The 19,877-nt window shown below is 44.3% G+C and overlaps 1 protein-coding gene across 3 annotated transcripts in view; it reads left to right on the top strand.

Moving 5' to 3' along the window:
* Positions 1-19,877, top strand: part of LOC111871744 — a 141,893-nt gene that overhangs the window by 11,750 nt on the left and 110,266 nt on the right. For 2 of the 3 annotated variants that reach the window (XM_033754373.1, XM_023865048.2), the window contains exon 1: positions 16,662-16,758. The exons of the other annotated variant lie outside the window; for it this stretch is intronic. In XM_033754373.1, the coding sequence (XP_033610264.1) occupies positions 16,667-16,758 (92 nt within the window). In that variant the 5' untranslated portion in view covers positions 16,662-16,666. Of the gene's footprint in view, positions 1-16,661; positions 16,759-19,877 lie in introns of those variants that run through there. 3 annotated transcript variants of the gene reach the window in all.

Below are 19,877 nucleotides of genomic sequence, written 5' to 3'. Positions count from 1 at the left end.
TGTATTGACCAATGCATCTCGTCTCTTTAATTATTAAGTAGAAATTAGTCAATTTTTGGCAGATGTTACAGAAATATATATATGGTCTGTCATAAAATACTAATGCTCGTGAAGTGTTCGCCTATTGAGGCTGGTACTTAGTTCAGGGTTTCCCAGTCTAGGTCAGTTCTGAAGTGGACAAATATATGAAATATAGTTCCTGTCGCTTAACTGCCCAGAAATTTCACGAAGTCACTTGAACCCGGATATTCGCAAGACGCCACCTGCAATCCCTGCCCCGAGTCCGACGGATCAACTCCATACCTTTTTTTTTTCTTTAGCGCTACGGCCCCAATTTGGGCTTTCGCCTACCTCCATGAAAGTCTCCGTTTCACTTCGGTTTACTAGATCTTAAACATTCGGTAGGACTCCTTGGGCGGATAATCAGCTCGTCGCAAGACCTATACCTGTACACAAACACAGAAAAACGCACGCACACAAATACTAAACATCCATGCCCTGAGTGGCATTCAAACCTACGATCCTGGCCTCAGAGCGAGCGCAGACAGTGCATGCCTTAAGGCGCGTCCACATTACTCGTGCTCGTCTGGCATTTACTTGTGCTCGTAAATCTTCGTCCACACTACTTCAGTTGCTCGCCAGGCTTCAGCGCGTGAGGATCCGTATATTTACTCGTAGTGTGTATAGGCTGTAGTCGTATTTTAATTTATTGGCTATAGTTTTTAAATTAAAAATTAAAAATTTGCTTGTCTTGTAACTTGTCATATCGTCCACATTACTCGCGAGCATAGCGAGTCACACGAGCACGAGTAATGTGGACGCGCCTTTAGACCGCTCGGCTACCGAGACCGGCACGCTCGTACCCTACTTAGATTAATTTGAAAATAGTCCGAAGTAAGAAGAGACAAATATCTCCGTACCTGTTGGTGCTGAGAATGTAAACGCAGTTTCTCGGTGGCTCTTCTGGGCTCGCAGTCAGGACCGGGGCCAGTTTCCCTGGCAGTAAAGCAGCCTGGGGTCACGCTGACCACTCAACTCATTCCACTATTTGGAGTTCCGTGTGGCTTATTTTAGGAAGCTGTCAATATCTGGATTATATAGCATTGAAGGCAACATAAGTGATGATGAATTGGAAGGGATTTGGAAGGAAGCTGTCGAACCACGAAACATCTGAGTCAGGATGGCCGGAGTCTCGGCCGAGGACCTTCCGAAAACTATTCTTCAGCTGTACCGCTGCGTCTACCTGAGCACTATAGCTTAGTGCTTCATTGAGCTCAGTGACGTAGCCCCTCCTAAGCTGTGCGCTTGCGCGTCCTTGCAGCGGTTGTCACACTCGCTGCCGAGTGTAGTCTCCAGCTCACTTTTATTGGCTTAGTATATAGTCACTTTGAATTAATAAAAATAAAATTTAGAAAGTAAATTACGATTTTTTTGTTATTTTTGGGAGCTAGTAAGTTTAATATATGTTACATACCTTTTTGGAAAATCGCTGCCCCCCCCCCGAGTTACCCAAGCCAAACAAATTGCCGCTGAGAAGACACAAAGGCTTGCGAACTTGCATTCCCGGCTTAGAGGGAACGTTGACGAAGACTAATTTTACATTTTACCTTCACGGAAAAGAGATAAGTATTGGTGAATTGGGATGTAATTACATTGAACGTGATGATCCCGAGGCACTGTCAGGTTGATGTGACAAGGCAAGCAACCCAGATACGAGTCAGGACATTCAACTGTCTTCCCCACTCCGCGTGCAGTTCTTACAATTGCTAGTTGTACCTTTCGCTATCCCCCATACGCCTTCATGGCGTAGTGCTTAATTAGTTAAGCACAGGTATAACATTAACTTTTTACCTCACAGGAAACACGTTACATCACCGATACAAAGCCCAACCGGTTAATGCTGCTTAGGGAAACAATAGCTGTTTATTGTGAGAACTGTACGAAACACACAAATACACTCTGTGGGCAGAATGCAGAGTTGCAGTGTGTTAAAGCCGATGGTGCAATTTTTTTTTTGCTAGTGGGGTACTGCGGCCACTTCTGGCCTATTGTACCAGCCCCAGATGAGAGGTGAGGGTGATTGTGGAGCAATTGGTGGAATGAAGATTGGCAGGGGAAACCGAAGTACTCGGAGAATACGTGCCCCAGCGCCACTTTGTCCACCACAAATCCCACTTGACCAGACTCAGGATCCAACCCGGACCGCCACGGTGAGAAGGCAGCGACTAACCGCTTGAGATATGGCGCGGCCATGCTGTAATTTAATTTTCGTTCTTTTAAGTTCTGTAGCTACCAAATACTGTGACATGGGGGCACGCGGTAGCGTAGTTGGTTGAGGTAAAGTAAAGTTAACCCTGTAACAGGCCGTGGAGACCCATAAGGTTGTGGGACGTAGAGGCTCCCACTTTATCTATACAACAGACTCACGGACGGCGGTGAGATTGTCAACCTTACGCCACTGCCGCCCTTTACCCCCAGGAAAATTCCTGGTGTTTATTTATGTTAGAGGCTGAGTGGAACCCAGGGCCATAGTGCGGCTGGAAGGATTGGGTAAATTGAAAATAATCCACCTCATCGGGATTCGATCCCGCGACCTTCCTACTTGTAGCATAGTACCTCCACCAACTACGCTTCTGCCTGCCCCCAGTTTAATTTTTTTTTAATTCGCTTAGGGGGGGGGGAGTTCAATTGGGTCCACTCGGCACGGCGGCCACTGATTGGCCTATTGTAGCCTGCCCCGGGTGATTATGATGATGGAGAATTTGGTGGAATGAAGATTGGCGGGGGAAACCGAAGTACTCGGATAAAACCCGTCCCAGCGTCACTTTGTCCACCACAAATCCCACTTGACCAGACCCGGGATCGAACCCGGGCCGCCGCGGCGAGGTGCCCCCAGTTGGTTGAGGTAGTACGCTAGGAACCATAAGGTCGCGGGTTCGATTAAAGATGAGGTCATTAGATTTTTCAATTGACCTAATCATTTCTTCCCTTATTCTTTAAGACAGAGACGACAAGTTCCTCCGAAACGTCAGTTGACTTTCAGCAGTCTAGACGGCGTTATATCCCAGAAGACTGATTCATGTGGCTGTAGCTGGTTCCGTAGACTTTGTCCCCGATTAAACTGGGAGTGTTCGTACACATCTGAGCCCGAAAGCTAGGAAGCTATTAATTTACGTTTATGGCAACAGTCGGATATGCCCCAGGCTCCAGCAGGAAACTACGCGATTGATAAGCTCCTTCACTGTTGCGCGTAATTTTATTGCGGACGATAACGAGCGATCTGACCGGAAGCGAAACGTAACGAACCTGACAGCCGCGCTCTGTTTGCAACCGACATCCTCCCTGCTTCTGAAACTAAGCACTGAATTTCTCTGCAAACACATACACATGCAAACGCACGCATGTACTGCATAAGCAAAGTTTTCACCGTGTTTGCCTAAGCACCACGCCTTAAGAACGTACGGGGGAGTGGAGGTTTAGCTCCACAGTTCTTGGTCTTGGCACTAGATATAGGTGAGTTGTCAGTTTCACGCCACAGCAGCTTTACTCACGGGGGGGGACTAGCACGCGGTATCCATTACAACGGCAGCGAGCTAAGCAAATATACCAGAGCTGTTTCTTGGTAACGCGCTTCACAAACAAAACACGTGTCCACTGAAACGATTTGAGCAGCGTCTCCACGGTAACGAATCAAGACACAACAATAGAGGTACTGTTGGTAACGATGTTTTCTACGGTGGTCCGTGCCGAGGGTTGTAAGTGGGAGAAAGGCTTAAACTTGGCGGTGGTCAAGGTTAGGACCGTTCAAGTCAGTAAGGTGCCGTTGTAGCATAAGATACGTAAGATACGCATAATCTGCTTTGTAGAACCAGTACTGACGGAGGACTTATACTAGTTTATAGCGTAAAAGGAAGAATTTTCAGTAACATGCTGTATTTGCGAAATGTACACTTGATGAAAGGCCAAGTATATTTCATAAGAGACAACTCTATCTTCTCGTTGGAGAGTATGTTACATAGACTATTGCCACAAGGGTTGAGCTGGAAAAAATTTCTGGTCGTGAGTATCAAGGGGCTTGACGCCAAGACGAACTGAAGCCGAAAATTTCGTGAGCGCGGAACCTGAAGAACCTCCACTGACAGAAGCCGTTACCGGGAAACGACTGGTGAAGACGCTGCAGGCTGGAAAAGACTTAGCGTGTGTTCTAGTCATTCGTAAAGTATGAAGATTAGAGGTGACGCTATAATTACTTGTAAAGGGTTGTGTATAAGTGGACAGTAAATCCAGTTACGAATCCAGACCCCGTCGAGAGTCACCCATAATCGTGACAATATTTACATTCGGAAAACCCGAAGGAACGATATCACGTGAGAAACTTGAGCTTACATGTGTGGATATTATAATTAACTGATCTTGAAACAAGATATTCTGAAAAGAGCTCCCAATATATTGAGTATTTGATACGACATGGGCCGCACAGACAACACTGTGTCCAATAGTCCTTCTATTGTTATGTGTGTTCGTTGCCACTGGAACGTGTTACGGAGCCGTTGCCTAGCAACGTAAGGGGTAACACAGACAGTAAGATGATCACATAAGCCTTCTTTTATTTCTTCCAGATACGCAAAGTATGGTAAAAATTGAGTTGGTAAAGGTCTTGATGCCGGTCACGGTAGCCGAGCGGTCTAAGGCATGCACTCTCTTCGCTCGCTCGGAAGCCGGGATCGTGGGTTCGAATCCCACTCAGGGCATGGATGTTTGTGTGCGTTTTTCTGTGTTTGTGTACAGGTAGAGGCCTTGCGACGAGCTGATCACTCGCCCAAGGAGTCCTACCGTATGTGTAAGATCGAGAAAAACCGAAGTGAACGGAGTTCATGGAGGTAGGCCTAGGCCCACTGCGGCTGTAGTGCCAAGGAAAAAAAAGGTCTTGATTCGTCAGGCTATTCATAGGACCCAGAGGCGGTTTCTTCTGAACATGGGAATACCTTGGAGTTCCTTAAAATGTGGCAAATATCTTGAGAACCCCAGTTCTAATTAGCATATCTGACGAATTCTATGTCATTTTGTAAATGCGGGCTTTGTTTTCGTTTCATTATCGCGTTACGGACATTCAATTCTGTGTTTTTTAAGGGGGAGCGCGGAAGATCATGAGCACGTGACTTAGTGAGTTTATAGTTTGAAAGAGTGTCCGGTGGTGGCGGTGATGTCAGCGTATCAATCCAATGCTTCACAAATCCAGCAACAGATCGTGTGACGAGTATCTTTGCCATTCTTACGCCTCAGCGCCTGAGTACAGTTGTACCAATAACAGGAGTGCTGTGCTGGTTGTCTAACGCTAACAAAAGCGTTGAGCATGGTACTAATCTTTCTATGTAAAATGTGTTTTGTACACAAGAACTATGAGGTATCAGTACAGCAATGATTACGAAGAGTTAGCACAGTCGGTATAGCTACTGGCTGGACGACCAAGGGGTCGGAGTTTGTGTCCCGGTGGGGTCAAGACTTTTCATTTCTCCATGTCGTTCAGATCGGCTGTGGGGTCCACCCAACCTCCTACACGTTGTGTACCGGGGGATATTTCCGCGGGGCGTGAAGCTCATCATTCACCTCCAACTAGTGGCAAGGTCAAGAAAACGTGGGTCTATACATCCACTCCCCCATACGCCTTAATGTCCTTACTTAGTTAAGTACAGGGACAATTCTACCTTTACCTTTAAATCTGTTCTAGGATGCAAGCAAGATATCAGTATTGAACAGGGGTAAATAGAGCTTTTTATGGCTTATTCTTCGACTGTGAAGATGGGGGTAGTAAGTATCTCCGAAACATCGGTGGACTCCTCAGCAGTACATCCCAAATAATACTCCTCATAATCGCCGCTGTTATTATAGCAATAATTACATATGTAGAGGATTCAGAAGTACCTGTTTCGAATTCCATTCAGTGTTACTGTTCTGGTAAAATTTCTGACATATTATTCAGAAAATGCGTGTCATTCCATGACCCATTTTATAACTTCAACATCTGATACAGAACAATTGAATAACTCACTTTGCGTAAGTAATTAACTCCATAGAGCAGATTCCTGAATGGGAAGCTTATAGTTACTGAGCTGCTCAAAACATTCCGAGCATTTTATGGGACTAGAACTTTCATCATATTCACAAGAGCGTCCCACTGGTCCCAGTCCACATTATGACATCCTCTTACTTTGAGGTCCATTCTAATAGCATTCTCCCTCTATGCTCAGGTCTTCCAAGTTGTCAGGTTCCTTCAGATTAGGCCACCAAAACCCTGTATGCATTCCTGTTCTTTCCAGTGCGTGCTACATGTTCTGCCCATCTCGTCTTCCTTTATTTGATCAACCTGACTGGAAACATAATTTTCATGCTTTCTTATTACGAGGTGTATAAAGTGAGTTCATGATGAGGAAGCCTTCCATGAATGTATATGTGTGTTTATGTAGGTATGTCCGCGTGCTTAACCTATGAAACTATTAAACAGATACCACCGAAATTTTGTATTGAGAGTCTAAATTGTAATTTGTTGAACGAATTTAATTTTAATTCTTTTCGGTCCACTGTATCCCATCCCATTACACTACATGCAGTTGAAATAAAATTTTGTCGATGTTCTCAGAAGCGGCTTATTGTAAGATATAATATATAGAACTCGTTTAGGCCTCTGTGGTCTAGCGGTCAGAGTTCATGGCTACAGATCCAGAGGTCCCGGATTCGATTCCCAGCGCTACCAAATTTTCTGAGAGGTAGTGGGTCTGGTATGGGGTCCACTCAGCCTCGTGAGGATAATTGAGATATTTCAAGGAATTAGCGGCTCCGGTTTAGAAAACCGACATTAACGGACGTGGGGATTCGTTGCGCTGACCATGCGACACCCTCTATCCGCCAAAGTTGGCACTAACTTCGCCGACAAGCGGCGGTAGCTCGGTCGGTATAGTTCGCTTGCCGACTGAAGCCACGGAGTTTATTTTTAGGCACTAAATCTTATCCCTGAAAGAGCAGGAATGCTCTTCTTCAGTCGCGTCTCTGGATATAAACTTGCAGAACAAGTTCGCAATACAATACGCAACGCGTAAGAACTATACTGCCAGGTGTATTAGTGATTATTGTCGGGGTTTGGATTGGTAATTGGATATACTGAACACTTCCAGTTCTCATCTGAAAGCAAGTATATAGTGATATCGCTATATCACACCCTCAGCAGTTTACTACAGCACGTACTAAGTCTTCTCAGTCTGCTATATGTTCATTAGTCGTTGCCTGGAAACGGCTTTCAACGGCTGACGTTCCTCTTACCCTAGGTTCCCGCACTATCCCCGTGCATCAGCTACCAGCTTCTAACAGCAACAGCTCACAACGACTGAACTGCAGATCTGCCACTAACTCACCAATCAACTCTTCATTTCAGTGCACTAATTCAGAGAGACGAACTCTTACTAATTGTCCTACTCATATCTCGTCACGGACCACACAGAAAACACCGTTCCTCTGTTGCTGTTCAATTGTTTTTTGCCTAGCAGCGAGCGTTGTTTACAGAGTCGCTATTTAGTAACGGGTCTACATGCTACAGTACGCTTTAAATAAAGTAGCTAATTTCATGGAGCTGAGCTCTTCTTGAGAAGCTGCCAGTTGTGCAATTACTCACGAATTTCCCAACATTTTATGGAACCCAAAGGTTCATTACCGTGTTCAAAAGAGTCCTCCACTAGTCTCTATCCTGAACCAGATAAATCCAGTCCACACCACGCAATCCTATCTCTCACAAATATATTCTTTAGAAGACAGAAGAGGCCGCGCCATAGCTCAAGCGGTTAGTCGCTAACTTCCCACCGCGGCGGCCCGGGTTCGATCCCGGGTCTGGTCAAGTGGGATTTGTGGTGGCGCTGGGGCAGGTTTTCTCCGAGTACCTCGGTTTCCCCTGCCAATCTTCATTCCATCAATTGCTCCACAATCACCCTCACCTATCATCTGGGGCTGGTACAATAGGCCAGAAGTGGCCGCAGTACAAGGGACTTAGTCCCACCCTACTAGCAAAAAAAAAAAAAAAATTAGAAGATAGAATCCCAGAGCACAGAAACGAGTGGCATGATCACATCTTAAGAACGAACTTTTCAAGATTAAGCCAAGAAGTAAGAATTGGTAATCAGACGGGCGAAGAAATGTTGGGTGGGGTGACCCAAAAGACGATGGGAGGATAGACTTTGAGAGGGAACGGGCTAATAAAACCTGCCTTGAATTAAACAAAGATGACGAACTTGCATTTGAAACATACACGTTTTGGTGATAATTTATTGAAATACATGACAATTTCAGGTTCTGCAATATGTCTCTATTGCTGTTGTCACGTAGTATGTGTGGCTATAGACGGGGTTTGGATTGGTGACTCGATTTATTGACCACTTATAAACCCCGACTCGTAAGTACAAGTAATTATAGCACGATCGCTAATTTCCGAGCTTTACAGATCACTAATGATCTCAGTCTGTTACAGTCTCCACCAGTCGTTTCCTGGTAACAGCTCCAACCATGGCTACTTCTCTGCCCCCGGCTCAAGTTCTCTCTTCACAGACTCCCGGACAGAACTGACTTTCAACTTTGTCCCTTGCTTATAACATGTCGGCGCGGACTACATAGAAAACAGCTCTTTTATTATTGGGTCGGTCTGTTGAATTATTAAGAATATTGTGTCCAGAAACAGGAACGTATTCACCTAGCCGTTGCCCAGAAACGGACGCTTAGCAACAGGTCCGTAAGCTACAGAAATATATTTTGAAACAATATATATTCCATAAGTGAATATCATGGCCAGTGAGATATTCGAAATCACAAGTAAATCATACGGAAAGCAGACACAGTTTATTGGGGTGCCTCTTGTTACGTCCGTATTTCGAATTTGAAAGAGAAATGGAGGTGAGAGTGTAAACCACATGCAAGGTTTGTTAAAAATATTTTTAATAATATATTGGTACAAAATTTATACTCACGTGATACAACACTGTTTCATAGTCTGAAAGTGAAGGAAGGTGCATGAAGTTCTTCCTGTGGGTAAGAAGCTCCACACCGTGGAGACGTATGGAGAAGCGGAGGCATAACTTCACGCATTGTTACCCTCTGCACTAAGTTGGACTGAGTGGCCAGCTTCACATCCTAGTCACATTAACCCCGGGAAAATAACCGCCCTACTAACTGAATAGAATGTTTTGTGGGCCCCAGAGACGTTCTGTACAATGGAAAGAAACTAAAATACGCTGCCCTTACCGGGAATCGAAGGCTGACATCTCAGTCGGCAAGACTATAAATTAGTCTGTTTACCTCAGAAGGAATATTTGTGCCGTGAGATTTGAGGTTTCCACGGCGGTGACTATGAAGAATGCAGTCTTCTGGGATGTGGCGCCGTATAGACATTGTGTAAACCGACGTTTCGGAGAAGTGTATCGCCTCCATCTTCAGGGTATAAAATATTCGAGCAAGGAACCAACGTGAGGAGGTGACTGCAGCAGAATTTTATACCCTGAAGATGGAGGCGATACATTCCTCCGAAACATTGGTTTACATAATATACACGGCGCTACATCCAGGAAGACGACTTTCTTCGAATATCTGTGCCGTTTGGGCCTATATTACAAGCTATGTTTTTGCTGAAATATGAAGTCAGGGTTTCAGGATCGGCGTTCACCAGAAATTTAACAGAAGTGTCAAGCAGAAAACGTTCCGTTTCATGCTGTCACTCAAGTGAAGCACATTTACTTCCAACCTCTTCCATCCTTGCTCTACTTTCTAAGTGTAGAATGAAATGTCCCTGCTCGTCTGCGAGAAAGCAAATGCTGCCGTAACCGGCAGACTGCGCCGCAACTCAGCGACACCCGAGCGTGACACATAGAAACTCTTACGAGTACATTCATGCACGTTCTCCGGACGTAAACTGAAATAAAAATTCGTAACAATTCCATATCTGTCTAGCTGGTTAATTGGCGTCTTCTCCTTAAATTGAAAAATATGATTGCATATTTTCCGTAAGATCGCATATATTTGTTAAAGTAAAGGTANTGCCTAAACCCAGAAGACGACTTTCTTCATTGTCATCGCCGTGAAAACCTCAAAACATCCATAAAGGTAAGGTTGTCTCCTGTGCTTAACTAATTAAGCATTACACCATGAAGGCGTATGGGGGAGTGGATGTATAGATCCACATTTTCTTGACCTCGGCACTAACTGGAGGTTCCGCTAGTTTTAAATATATCTTGAATACAATTGTAATGCAATTTCTTTGTACGTATATGATGTTAATATTGAGAAAGTTCATATTGTGATTCTTATATTTCTAATGTAGGTTTGATTTTATAATGTGAACGTGTTGCCCTAATTATGAATCCATATTTGGGAGTTTAAATAACTTTTCCCGTTCGATCATAATTACTGCCTGATGATGGCCCCATGAGGGCCGATACATGTAGCAGTTAGAAAATAAAATTCAATCTGAGTACTGATTGATTGTATAACCACGTGTGTTGTGTTGACGGAAACCTTGCCTTTCCATTTGATTACAAAATTCAGTTCCCAGCGATGACGAGTAATAGACGACAATTTTATTGATATACATCTGCATTTCTGTACCACTTAATATAGTTCTGATTCTGACGGGTTGCCTATCTTAGGTTGAACACCAATTGTCAATATTATAAGATTTCTCAGTCTTTGAAATTCTGCTGGATGCTAAGCATGTAGAAGGGTACAGCGCTTAACGTCTCAACAGTCGCCATTTATATATATAAGTATTTCGTTTGACTGTGGTGATCTGAATAGTGACGCTGATTGCATCTTTGAACTATCGTAACAAATTTAACCGAAGTGTAAAGAATGAAATTTTAACTATGTCCTCCACTGTCACCGGTCCTCCCTAAAGGGGAGGACGGCTCGGCGAGCTTGACTCGGGAGCCGAGCTCGGATTAATTTCACCACAAACGCATGAGCTGACTCCCAACTTTGCGACCCACACACGGACGAGTTTGGCTCATTGGAACCCGAGCCGAGTCATACTCGCGAGCCAGACTTGTACGTGTATGAGCCCTTAAGAACTGAGTCTTAACGCGAGTTTGTGATGTTGAAATAAACGCAAATTCTCTTAAGATATCAGGATGAGACTTCCATTAAGTGAGGTGGCGGGTTCAGGCGAAGGGAGCAAGCTCAGAGAACGCAGTGGAGATAAATACTGGCACTCAAGAGAAAATTACCTGCTGCTAAATTTGAAATAAAATAATAGGATGTATGAATGACGGTTCGTCGTTAAGAGAGAGGCAGAACTGTAAGACCGCGACGGCGCGAGATTGCTTCCACTTGAAATTGTCATAGGCGTGATATTACGAACAACTTGCAATCGATCAGAAGCGACATCGTCATGCTATTTCTTATGGCATATTCATTCAAGTTCAATTTCTCGAGAGCAATACATTTCACTGTCTTTGAGTCCAGCACCACATTCCTTAAGAATGCAACACGGCAACATAACGCACTCGTAAACCCGATTAATAAAGCTGATTGGTTAAGCTTTCGTCACGTGACAATCTGAAATTTATGGCAACTGTCAGTCACAAAGTTATCTGACTTCTAGGCATAGGAAGCTTGCTACGGTGTTTTTTGAACTTTCGACGTTTGGAGTCCTCACCGCCGCGTTCTAGGATGTGTCCCTTGTAGTTTTGTACTCATAGATAGGTACCAAAATTTCGGCTTCACATCCCAGAATTGAAGATACTGGTAGCAGATTTCTACGAAACGTTGGTTCATATCTGCTAACCTATAGGGCGTCACATCTCAGAAGACTCTGATCTGTCTGGTTTTTTAAGTTTTTCCCATCTGATATCAGTTCTGGTCCTACCACATTGCAAGTCAAGCATAGTTCACTGTGCACAAAACACGAAAAGCAGCAGTGCCCTGTTGCCAGGTTTATGACATATGTTCCCTATGTTGGAGTCGAGCGAGCGAGGATATCCCTTGGGACACAACCTACAGCTTCCTGTTTTGTCTGCTGGAATGTTGCTCGGACCTAGCAAGTAACGTCTCCGTGGAGGGTCGGTGTTGGCTATCAAGTCCACATTCCTGGAAAAGTAAAAAGACCGTGTGTCAATACTGCATGCAGCATGGTTCCTCAAACTGTGGACGCGACTTACTGTAAAAATAGTCACCGAGTTGCCAACAGTTACTTAAAATGTATCTGTATCTAAGCACAGTTTTGCTAAATCAATCGTCAGATATATTGAAGTACATTTTATTTTATTTTCAGTATATGTCTCTACATAGGGCGAAATATTCCGCGCCCTTTTTGCTGGCTGTGCAGGAAAACTTCATGCCCTACCGCAGGTGTAGAGAAGTTATAAAGCTGTTAGATTTGAGGTTTTCACGGCAGTGACTATGAAGTGTGCGTCTTCTTGGATGTGGCGCCATGTAGATCTTGTTGAAGCCGACCTTTTGGAGGAACGGCTGTTCAAATAAGATCTACAGGGCGCCGCATCCAAGAAGACATTCTTCAGTTATAAAGATGTTAGGTTCCTGTTATCACCCTGCAGCAGTGTACAAACTGAACTTTTCTTGAATGTCGAGGAATATTTTATAGATTACTATACACGTACAGAGGTTGTAAAGCTATTTTGAGTTCCCTCTGTTATCATGCACCTGCAGCAGTGGACAAAACTGAGAACGCTAAATTCTAAAGAGGTCTGACGATGGTGTGTAATGAACACAATTACTGGACCAGTGATTGAGATTAGATCTTTCTAAGGGGCCCAACTGAGTACGTGTCTACCCCCCTTACCTGAGGACGGAAACAGATCCAATTTCCGAAACGTCTTGTTTTATATTTTCTAGAATATCGGACGATGCGACAAGTCCAAAAATCCAGTAATTCTGAGAACTGTAAGTGTTATGAATGTACAGGAACATTTTATGGCTTACTGTAGACAGTGAGATGCTGTAAAGCTATGCACGTAGGTTCCTGCTGTTTGATAGGGCGCTGCAACAATATGTAGATCTGCAAGGGAACATGTTATAGCTTACTGAAGGTTTAGAGAGGTTATGAAGCTGTGCAGGAACATTTTATGGCTTACTGTAGACAGTGAGAGGCTGTAAAGGTATGTATGTAGGTTCCTGCTGTTTGATAGGGCGCTGCAACAATATGTAGATCTGCAAGGGAACATGTTATAGCTTACTGAAGGTTTAGAGAGGTTATGAAGCTGTGCAGGAACATTTTATAGCTTACTGTAGACAGTGAGATGCTGTAAAGCTATGCACGTAGGTTCCTGCTGTCTGATAGGGCGCTGCAACAATATGTAGACCTGCAAGGGAACATGTGATAGCTTACTGAAAGCTTAGAGAGGTTATGAAGCTGTGCAGGAACATTTTATGGCTTACTGTGGGTGTNGTATGTAGGTTCCTGCTGTTTGATAGGGCGCTGCAACAATATGTAGATCTGCAAGGGAACATGTTATAGCTTACTGAAGGTTTAGAGAGGTTATGAAGCTGTGCAGGAACATTTTATAGCTTACTGTAGACAGTGAGATGCTGTAAAGCTATGCACGTAGGTTCCTGCTGTCTGATAGGGCGCTGCAACAATATGTAGACCTGCAAGGGAACATGTGATAGCTTACTGAAAGCTTAGAGAGGTTATGAAGCTGTGCAGGAACATTTTATAGCTTGCTGTGGGTGCAGAGAGGTTGTGAAGCTATGTAGGTCCATGCGATCTCCTTACAACCTGATAAGAACTTGTAGCAAAATGCAGAACTTGGAAATGCAATTATTTATACTGTTCATGAACATGTTATAACTTAGTATAGGCAAAGAGGGGCTGTAAAAATATTTATGTTGTTGCTGTTATCGTACAGTTTTGTAGGAATCTGCAGCAACGTGAAGAACTACAACTTTCGTGACTGGCCAGGAATATTCTGTAGCATATTAACTTACTAAGTTACATGTTCTTGAACTTTACGGGCCTCTGAGAACCGTGGAATACTTTACGAGAGACGCGCATTCTTCCTCCATCCCGTAACTTCAAGTCTCCAGTATATCATCATCTGCATCTTCAAGACCTCTCATTATTGGCCTTCCCACTTTCCTTCCGTCTTATAGTTTACTTTCAAAACTGTTTTTATCAATCGTTTTTTGGTACAGTTTAATCACATGCCAAGGCGGGACATGGGGAGAGTTAAAGTAATGGAAAGTACGAGTTATTTAGGTACCTCACAGACGTCCCAATCAGTCATTGCCACAGAGAGTGTATTGACCCTTAAACTCGTCACTCAGAGCGGCTACTGTGTGCAAGGCAGGATACCGCTGACTAAGGTTGTTTCAGCGAAAGTCGCGGCAAACCAGTGACCCACATCGGGACGACTTTTCACGCACGTCATAAGTCAAGTTCTTTGAAATTCACTATCACATGAATGCAAACATAACCTTGAAATGTATCACTGCCATGTTTGTTGAACATGAAGTGCTACCAAACATAGGAAGAAGGATGCTGCACTGCAATCGTAGTGTGTTGGCTGGAGGTGCCATGGGCCAATGTATTTTGTTGGTCTGTTGAGACGACACTTTCTCAACTGAAGTGGCTGAAACTTACGGCGGAACTATGATCGTAAATGAAATGAAAGGACCGTGCGAGTACGGTTTTGCTATTACTAGATATATGGTTAGAATATCGGTCCCTTTACCTTACTTACTCATGGAGCTGAGCCCTTCTGGAGGAGCCGCCAATTCTGCAGCTAATCAAGAATTTCCCAGCATTTTATGGAACCCGAAAGTTCATTACCGTGTTCACAAGAGCTCTCCACTGGTCCCTATTCTGAGCCAGATAAATCCAATCCATACCATCCCATCCATCTAAGATCCATTTTAATATTGTCCACCCACCTACTCCTTGGTCTTCCCAGTGGTCTCTGCTTCTGGCTTTCCCACCAAATCCTGTACGCATTCCTCGCCTCTCCCCATTCGTGCCACATGCCCTGCCCACCTCATCCTCCTTGACTTGATCATGCGAACCACATAGAAAACAACTCTTCTTCATTGTTGTATTTACAGCGCGTTGCAAAGCAACGTAAGTAATCCGATTGTTGTCGCGAATTATTTAGGCTTTACCTAGCAGCGGGCTGTTTACCTAGAATCTGTCTCCGCGGGAACGTGTTTATCATGCTGTAGCCTAACAGTTGGTCGTTACGTCACATTATGATAGTCACTTAGCATGGGTGGTATGGCGTACTGATCGCTTAAACGATACTGTCATCATGATTTCTTTTTAATTCGCTTAGTGGGAGGTGGAGTCCAACTGGGTCCACTCGGCACGGCGGCCACTGACTGGCCTATTGTAGCCTGCCCGGGTGATTATGATGATGGAGAATTTGGTGGAATGAAGATTGGCAGGGGAAACCGAAATACTCGGAGAAAACCCGCCCCAGCGCCACTTTGTCCACCACAAATCCTACTTGACCAGACCCGGGATCGAACTCGGGCCGCCGCGGTGGGAAGCCAGCGACTAACCGCTTGAGCTATGATCTTGTTCAAAGTGTTGACCAAAAAAATTGTGAAAGACGGGTCTTCAGAATTTCAGAACTTTCGTGTGAATTTCCACTAATTTTACGCTCTGTTCTCTATGAGATTATCACAGTTAGGCTAGGTTATGACAAATTCTGCGCAAGATGATTTCCGAAAATGCTCACGGGTGCGCACAAAACGCAGAGAATGGCTTCGGCGTTGAGTTTTTAGAGCGATACCACAAAGATTGCAATGAAATTCTCAATCACATCTTAGGATTAGCAGGTGATGAATCTTTGGTTTCATTTGTGAATGTTGAAACCAAAGAGCAGTGAAAGAAATTAATGCACAGACATTCACCAAAAAAGCCAAAAAATTGTAAAGAAATGTCTGCCTGCCAGAAAGCTGGTGGCAGCTGTTTTGTGGGACAGGAAAGGAGTGCTGAAGACAGAATTATGCAACAAGGGACCACAATAACGCCAGAAGTATATTGCTAAACACTAAAAACTTCTTAGGACCATTCAGAACAAAAGGTGTGGAATGCTGACATACGGTGTAATGCTCCTCCATGACAATGCGCATCCGCACACAGCTGCTTGCACTCGAGCACTGGTGGAGCATTTCAACTGGGAGTTGTTTGACTACCCTTCTTACAGCCATGATCACGCTCCAAGCGACTATTATTTGTTTACCTACCTTAAGAACTGGTTGGGAACACGGCGTGTGTTGATAGAAGGCGTGAAATCGCGGCCGAGCTCACAGGCGACAGGCATATAAAAACTTATTTCTCAGTACAGCTGCCTCATTTCTGGCGGTGACTGCATTGAAAAGTAGTTTGAGTACGTACTTATTTTTTGTACCTAATACAATTTTTTCCCATTGTTTTGTTGACAGATCACATTAAGTTACCCGTATTTTCCGAATGCCCTCGAATTTATGATGTTTACCTGCTACAAGTCGTACGACGTGCCGAAAGCTGGCATGATGCTGTAGTCACTCTGGGACTCGACATAGGAACTATCGTCAGACTGCCTCCTGGCAGCCGAGGGTTCGAAGGGCGCAGGCGCGGCCACGAACGTCGCAAAGGAATGAGATGGCGCACCAAAGAAGTCGTGTAAACTGGATGTGCTGTAGGATGATGCGCGCGCACCACCTCTCGATGAAGCCGTGGATGGGATCGGCTTTATTACCAGCAGACCTGCATGCGTTCCAGGGGGCACTGCAAGAGTAAGTGAAAACGGATGTTAATGAATTGTTCTAGATGAATGGTTCCCAAGTCGCCAGAGGCAAGGGAGCGCTAGGAATGAGGCCCTCCGAGCACGTTGTTCGCTTATTTACGATTGAAGTGATTTTAGACCAGATATTGCAAATCTGGTATCACCTTATCGAGGCCATCCATCACATTAAGAATATACAGACAGTGACAAACTTAATAAATATATTGTTATTGCCTTCTTAGTGGGTTGTGCAAACGGTTGCTTTTGAATAATGCTATACAGGGTGTATCACGACTCAACGGCAAAACTTCAGGAACGGACTCCTCATATAGAGAGAAGAAATGCATATAGTTGCATAGTAGTAATTGTGTCTGCACGCCACTGAACAGAACTGGCAGAGGAAAATTTATCACGAAGTAATCAGAGATGACGTCATGATAATCATAGAGCTGTCCTTCCAGTGAAAAGCCGACCCACGGATAGAAAACACTCATGTCGCCAATTCTTTTCAGTGGCGTGCAGACACAATTACTGTACTGTAATTATATGCATTTCCCGACCCATGTTATCATAAACTTTTTTTCTTCTCTCTACATGAGGAGTCCGTTCATGAAGTTTTGCCGTTGAGTTGTGATACACCCTGTATAAGGTAAGGCAGAGTGCACTGGGAATGAGTTTATGGAACTACCTAAACACAGGACAACACAGACAGAGAATAAACACATACCAAACATTAATGCCCTTTATGGGATTCGAACCCACGATCCCGGCTTCAGAGCGAGCGGAGACAGTACATGCCTGAGACCGCTCGGCTAGACCTGTACTTGCTCATTATTTTCGACAATATTCCCATCTCGTTCAGCATCGATCATGGTGCTGCGGCAGCCATTTTAATCCCGCGCCAGCCTAGACCAAGTCTTATAATCTTTAGTCTGTGCAACAAAATTGTGGTAATTATATTACAGATTTTGTAGCAGTAACTTAAATAACGGCTTTTCATTATTCATGATCTTATGTGCGTCTGATCTGACGTCATTCAACGACTACAGGAGAAACAGTTTTTGAATAACATAAAAATCGGATTTAGAGTCTAGGTACGAGATTGAGGTAGCAGGTTCCTCCATATTCACGGCGTCACATCCCAAGAACCGAACACTCACTACAGAAGCCCCCAGGAGTTCTGTGAATGTTACTGCGACAACTGATGCTTCACTTTCTCTCCTACAAGTCTGACAGCTTCATCTGTTCAGTGGCCTTTTACTACAGTGCCGCGTGTCTCTGCAGGTTTTGTGCAAGCCATTGGCTTTTTTTTATGGGGTAACCGAGAAACCAGAATGCAGACGGAATTCCATTGGTATTTGTATTCATTAAATAACTAGTACTCTTCTCCAAGCATAATTAGAATGATCAAGGCAAGGAGGATGAGGTGGGCAGGGCATGTAGCACGAATGGGGAAGAAGAGGAATGCATATAGGATATTGTTGAGAAAGCCAGAAGGAAAGAAACCACTGGGAAGACAAAGGCGTATTTGTATTTATTGTATTGGAGAGGGTGGGTTTCCCCATGCACTTAGACCAACTGTTAGTCCATTGTGCGTCCCCCTATGATATTCTACCAGTCTCTATTCCCTACCGGTACTGGTGCGTGCCATCAGTCCCGACTCAGCCAGCGAGTTCGGCCTCTACTGGCTCAGCGGTATCTCGATGCTTCCCCCATCTACCAGAGGCGGTAGAGACTACTGTTGGGCGGGAAATATCCTGAATTTGGCTCAGTGGTCCCCTTGGGACATGAGGTTCTTTTACGTGCTGTAAAGCTACGACACGGGACCGATGGCTTAAAGTCCCTCCCTGAGGACTTGTTCCCTGAATTTTTCCGCCCTTAAAAATTCCACGACCTCCGCCGGTTTTGAACACGCGTACCTTGAGTCACGACGTGGGAACGTTACCCCAAGACTACGGAGGCCGCTAGGCGAAGGCGTAAGTGGGTGGATAATATTAAAATGGATCTTAGAGAGATAGAATGAGATGGTATGGATTGGATTGATTTGGCTTAGGGTAGGGACCAGTGGAGGGCTCTTGTGAACACGGTAATGAACCTTCGGGTTCCATAAAATGCTGGAAAATTCTTGAGTAGCTGCAGAATTGGCGGCTCCTCAAGAAGAGTTCAGCTCCATGAGTAAGTAAGTAAATACTGTACCTTTACAGAATATTACAGATATATCAAAATCAGTATTTCAGAATTATCACAAAATTTCATATGCGGAGTAGATAGTATATCGAATCCTTTGGAAAGAGTTCTCCAGTATCCAAAGAGAGGAATGCCACTTAAAATATTGGACGTTGTTTAGACTTCAGAGTACTCTAATGGAGTAAATTTGTCAGTATCGGCAGATCCAACAGGATGGTGTAGCAGTCCTGACTCTCAGGAGGTGCTCGTTTCAAATCTCAGACAGAATAGCGTATCCTGATTGAAGTTTTCCATGGAAAACTTCGGTCTCTCCAGGCAAACTCCCGTCCAGTGTCTCAATTTCGCCACCACTGCTTCATTTGCAATATTTTCAAATCCATATTTCATCTATATTGACAATATTTTCACGTGATTCGGTGACTGTAGACGGTGTTTAGATTAGTAAATCGATTTTTTGAACACTTACAGATCGTAACTATAAGTAACTATAGCTCTATCTCTAATTCACACACTCAGCATTTCGCTACAGCGCGTACTAAGTCTTCACCAGTCGTTGTCTGATAACGGCTTCCAAGGCCGTAGATTCCTCAGCTTCAGCGTTGACATTCTTACTGATCTCTGACACATCTAACTCCCAGGCTGGTAGCCATCCAGCACCAACCTGCTACGCTTCTGATGGACCCAAACTAACTAAATTCTAGACTTGTCCTGCTTATAACGTCTCGGAACGGGCCTCACAGAAAACCGCTTCCAACCGTTCTTACATTGTTGCGTCACGCAACCTTCGCACGGACCGAGCAGAGAACACCGTTTCCCGGTAGTCAACTGGTGCGCTACTGTAAGCTTCGTACAACAGCCCACTAAATAAATAAAGTATCAAGGGATACTTTGTACGGCGTTGGCTACCTTGTTTTCTGTTCGGGATTTAAAAGGTGCATTCTC

This window comes from Cryptotermes secundus, unplaced genomic scaffold, assembly GCF_002891405.2.
Source record: "Cryptotermes secundus unplaced genomic scaffold, Csec_1.0 scaffold602, whole genome shotgun sequence".
Taxonomy (NCBI): domain Eukaryota; kingdom Metazoa; phylum Arthropoda; class Insecta; order Blattodea; family Kalotermitidae; genus Cryptotermes; species Cryptotermes secundus.
Note: the sequence above shows the minus strand (reverse complement) of the source record. Positions and strands in the feature narration are given on the sequence as shown.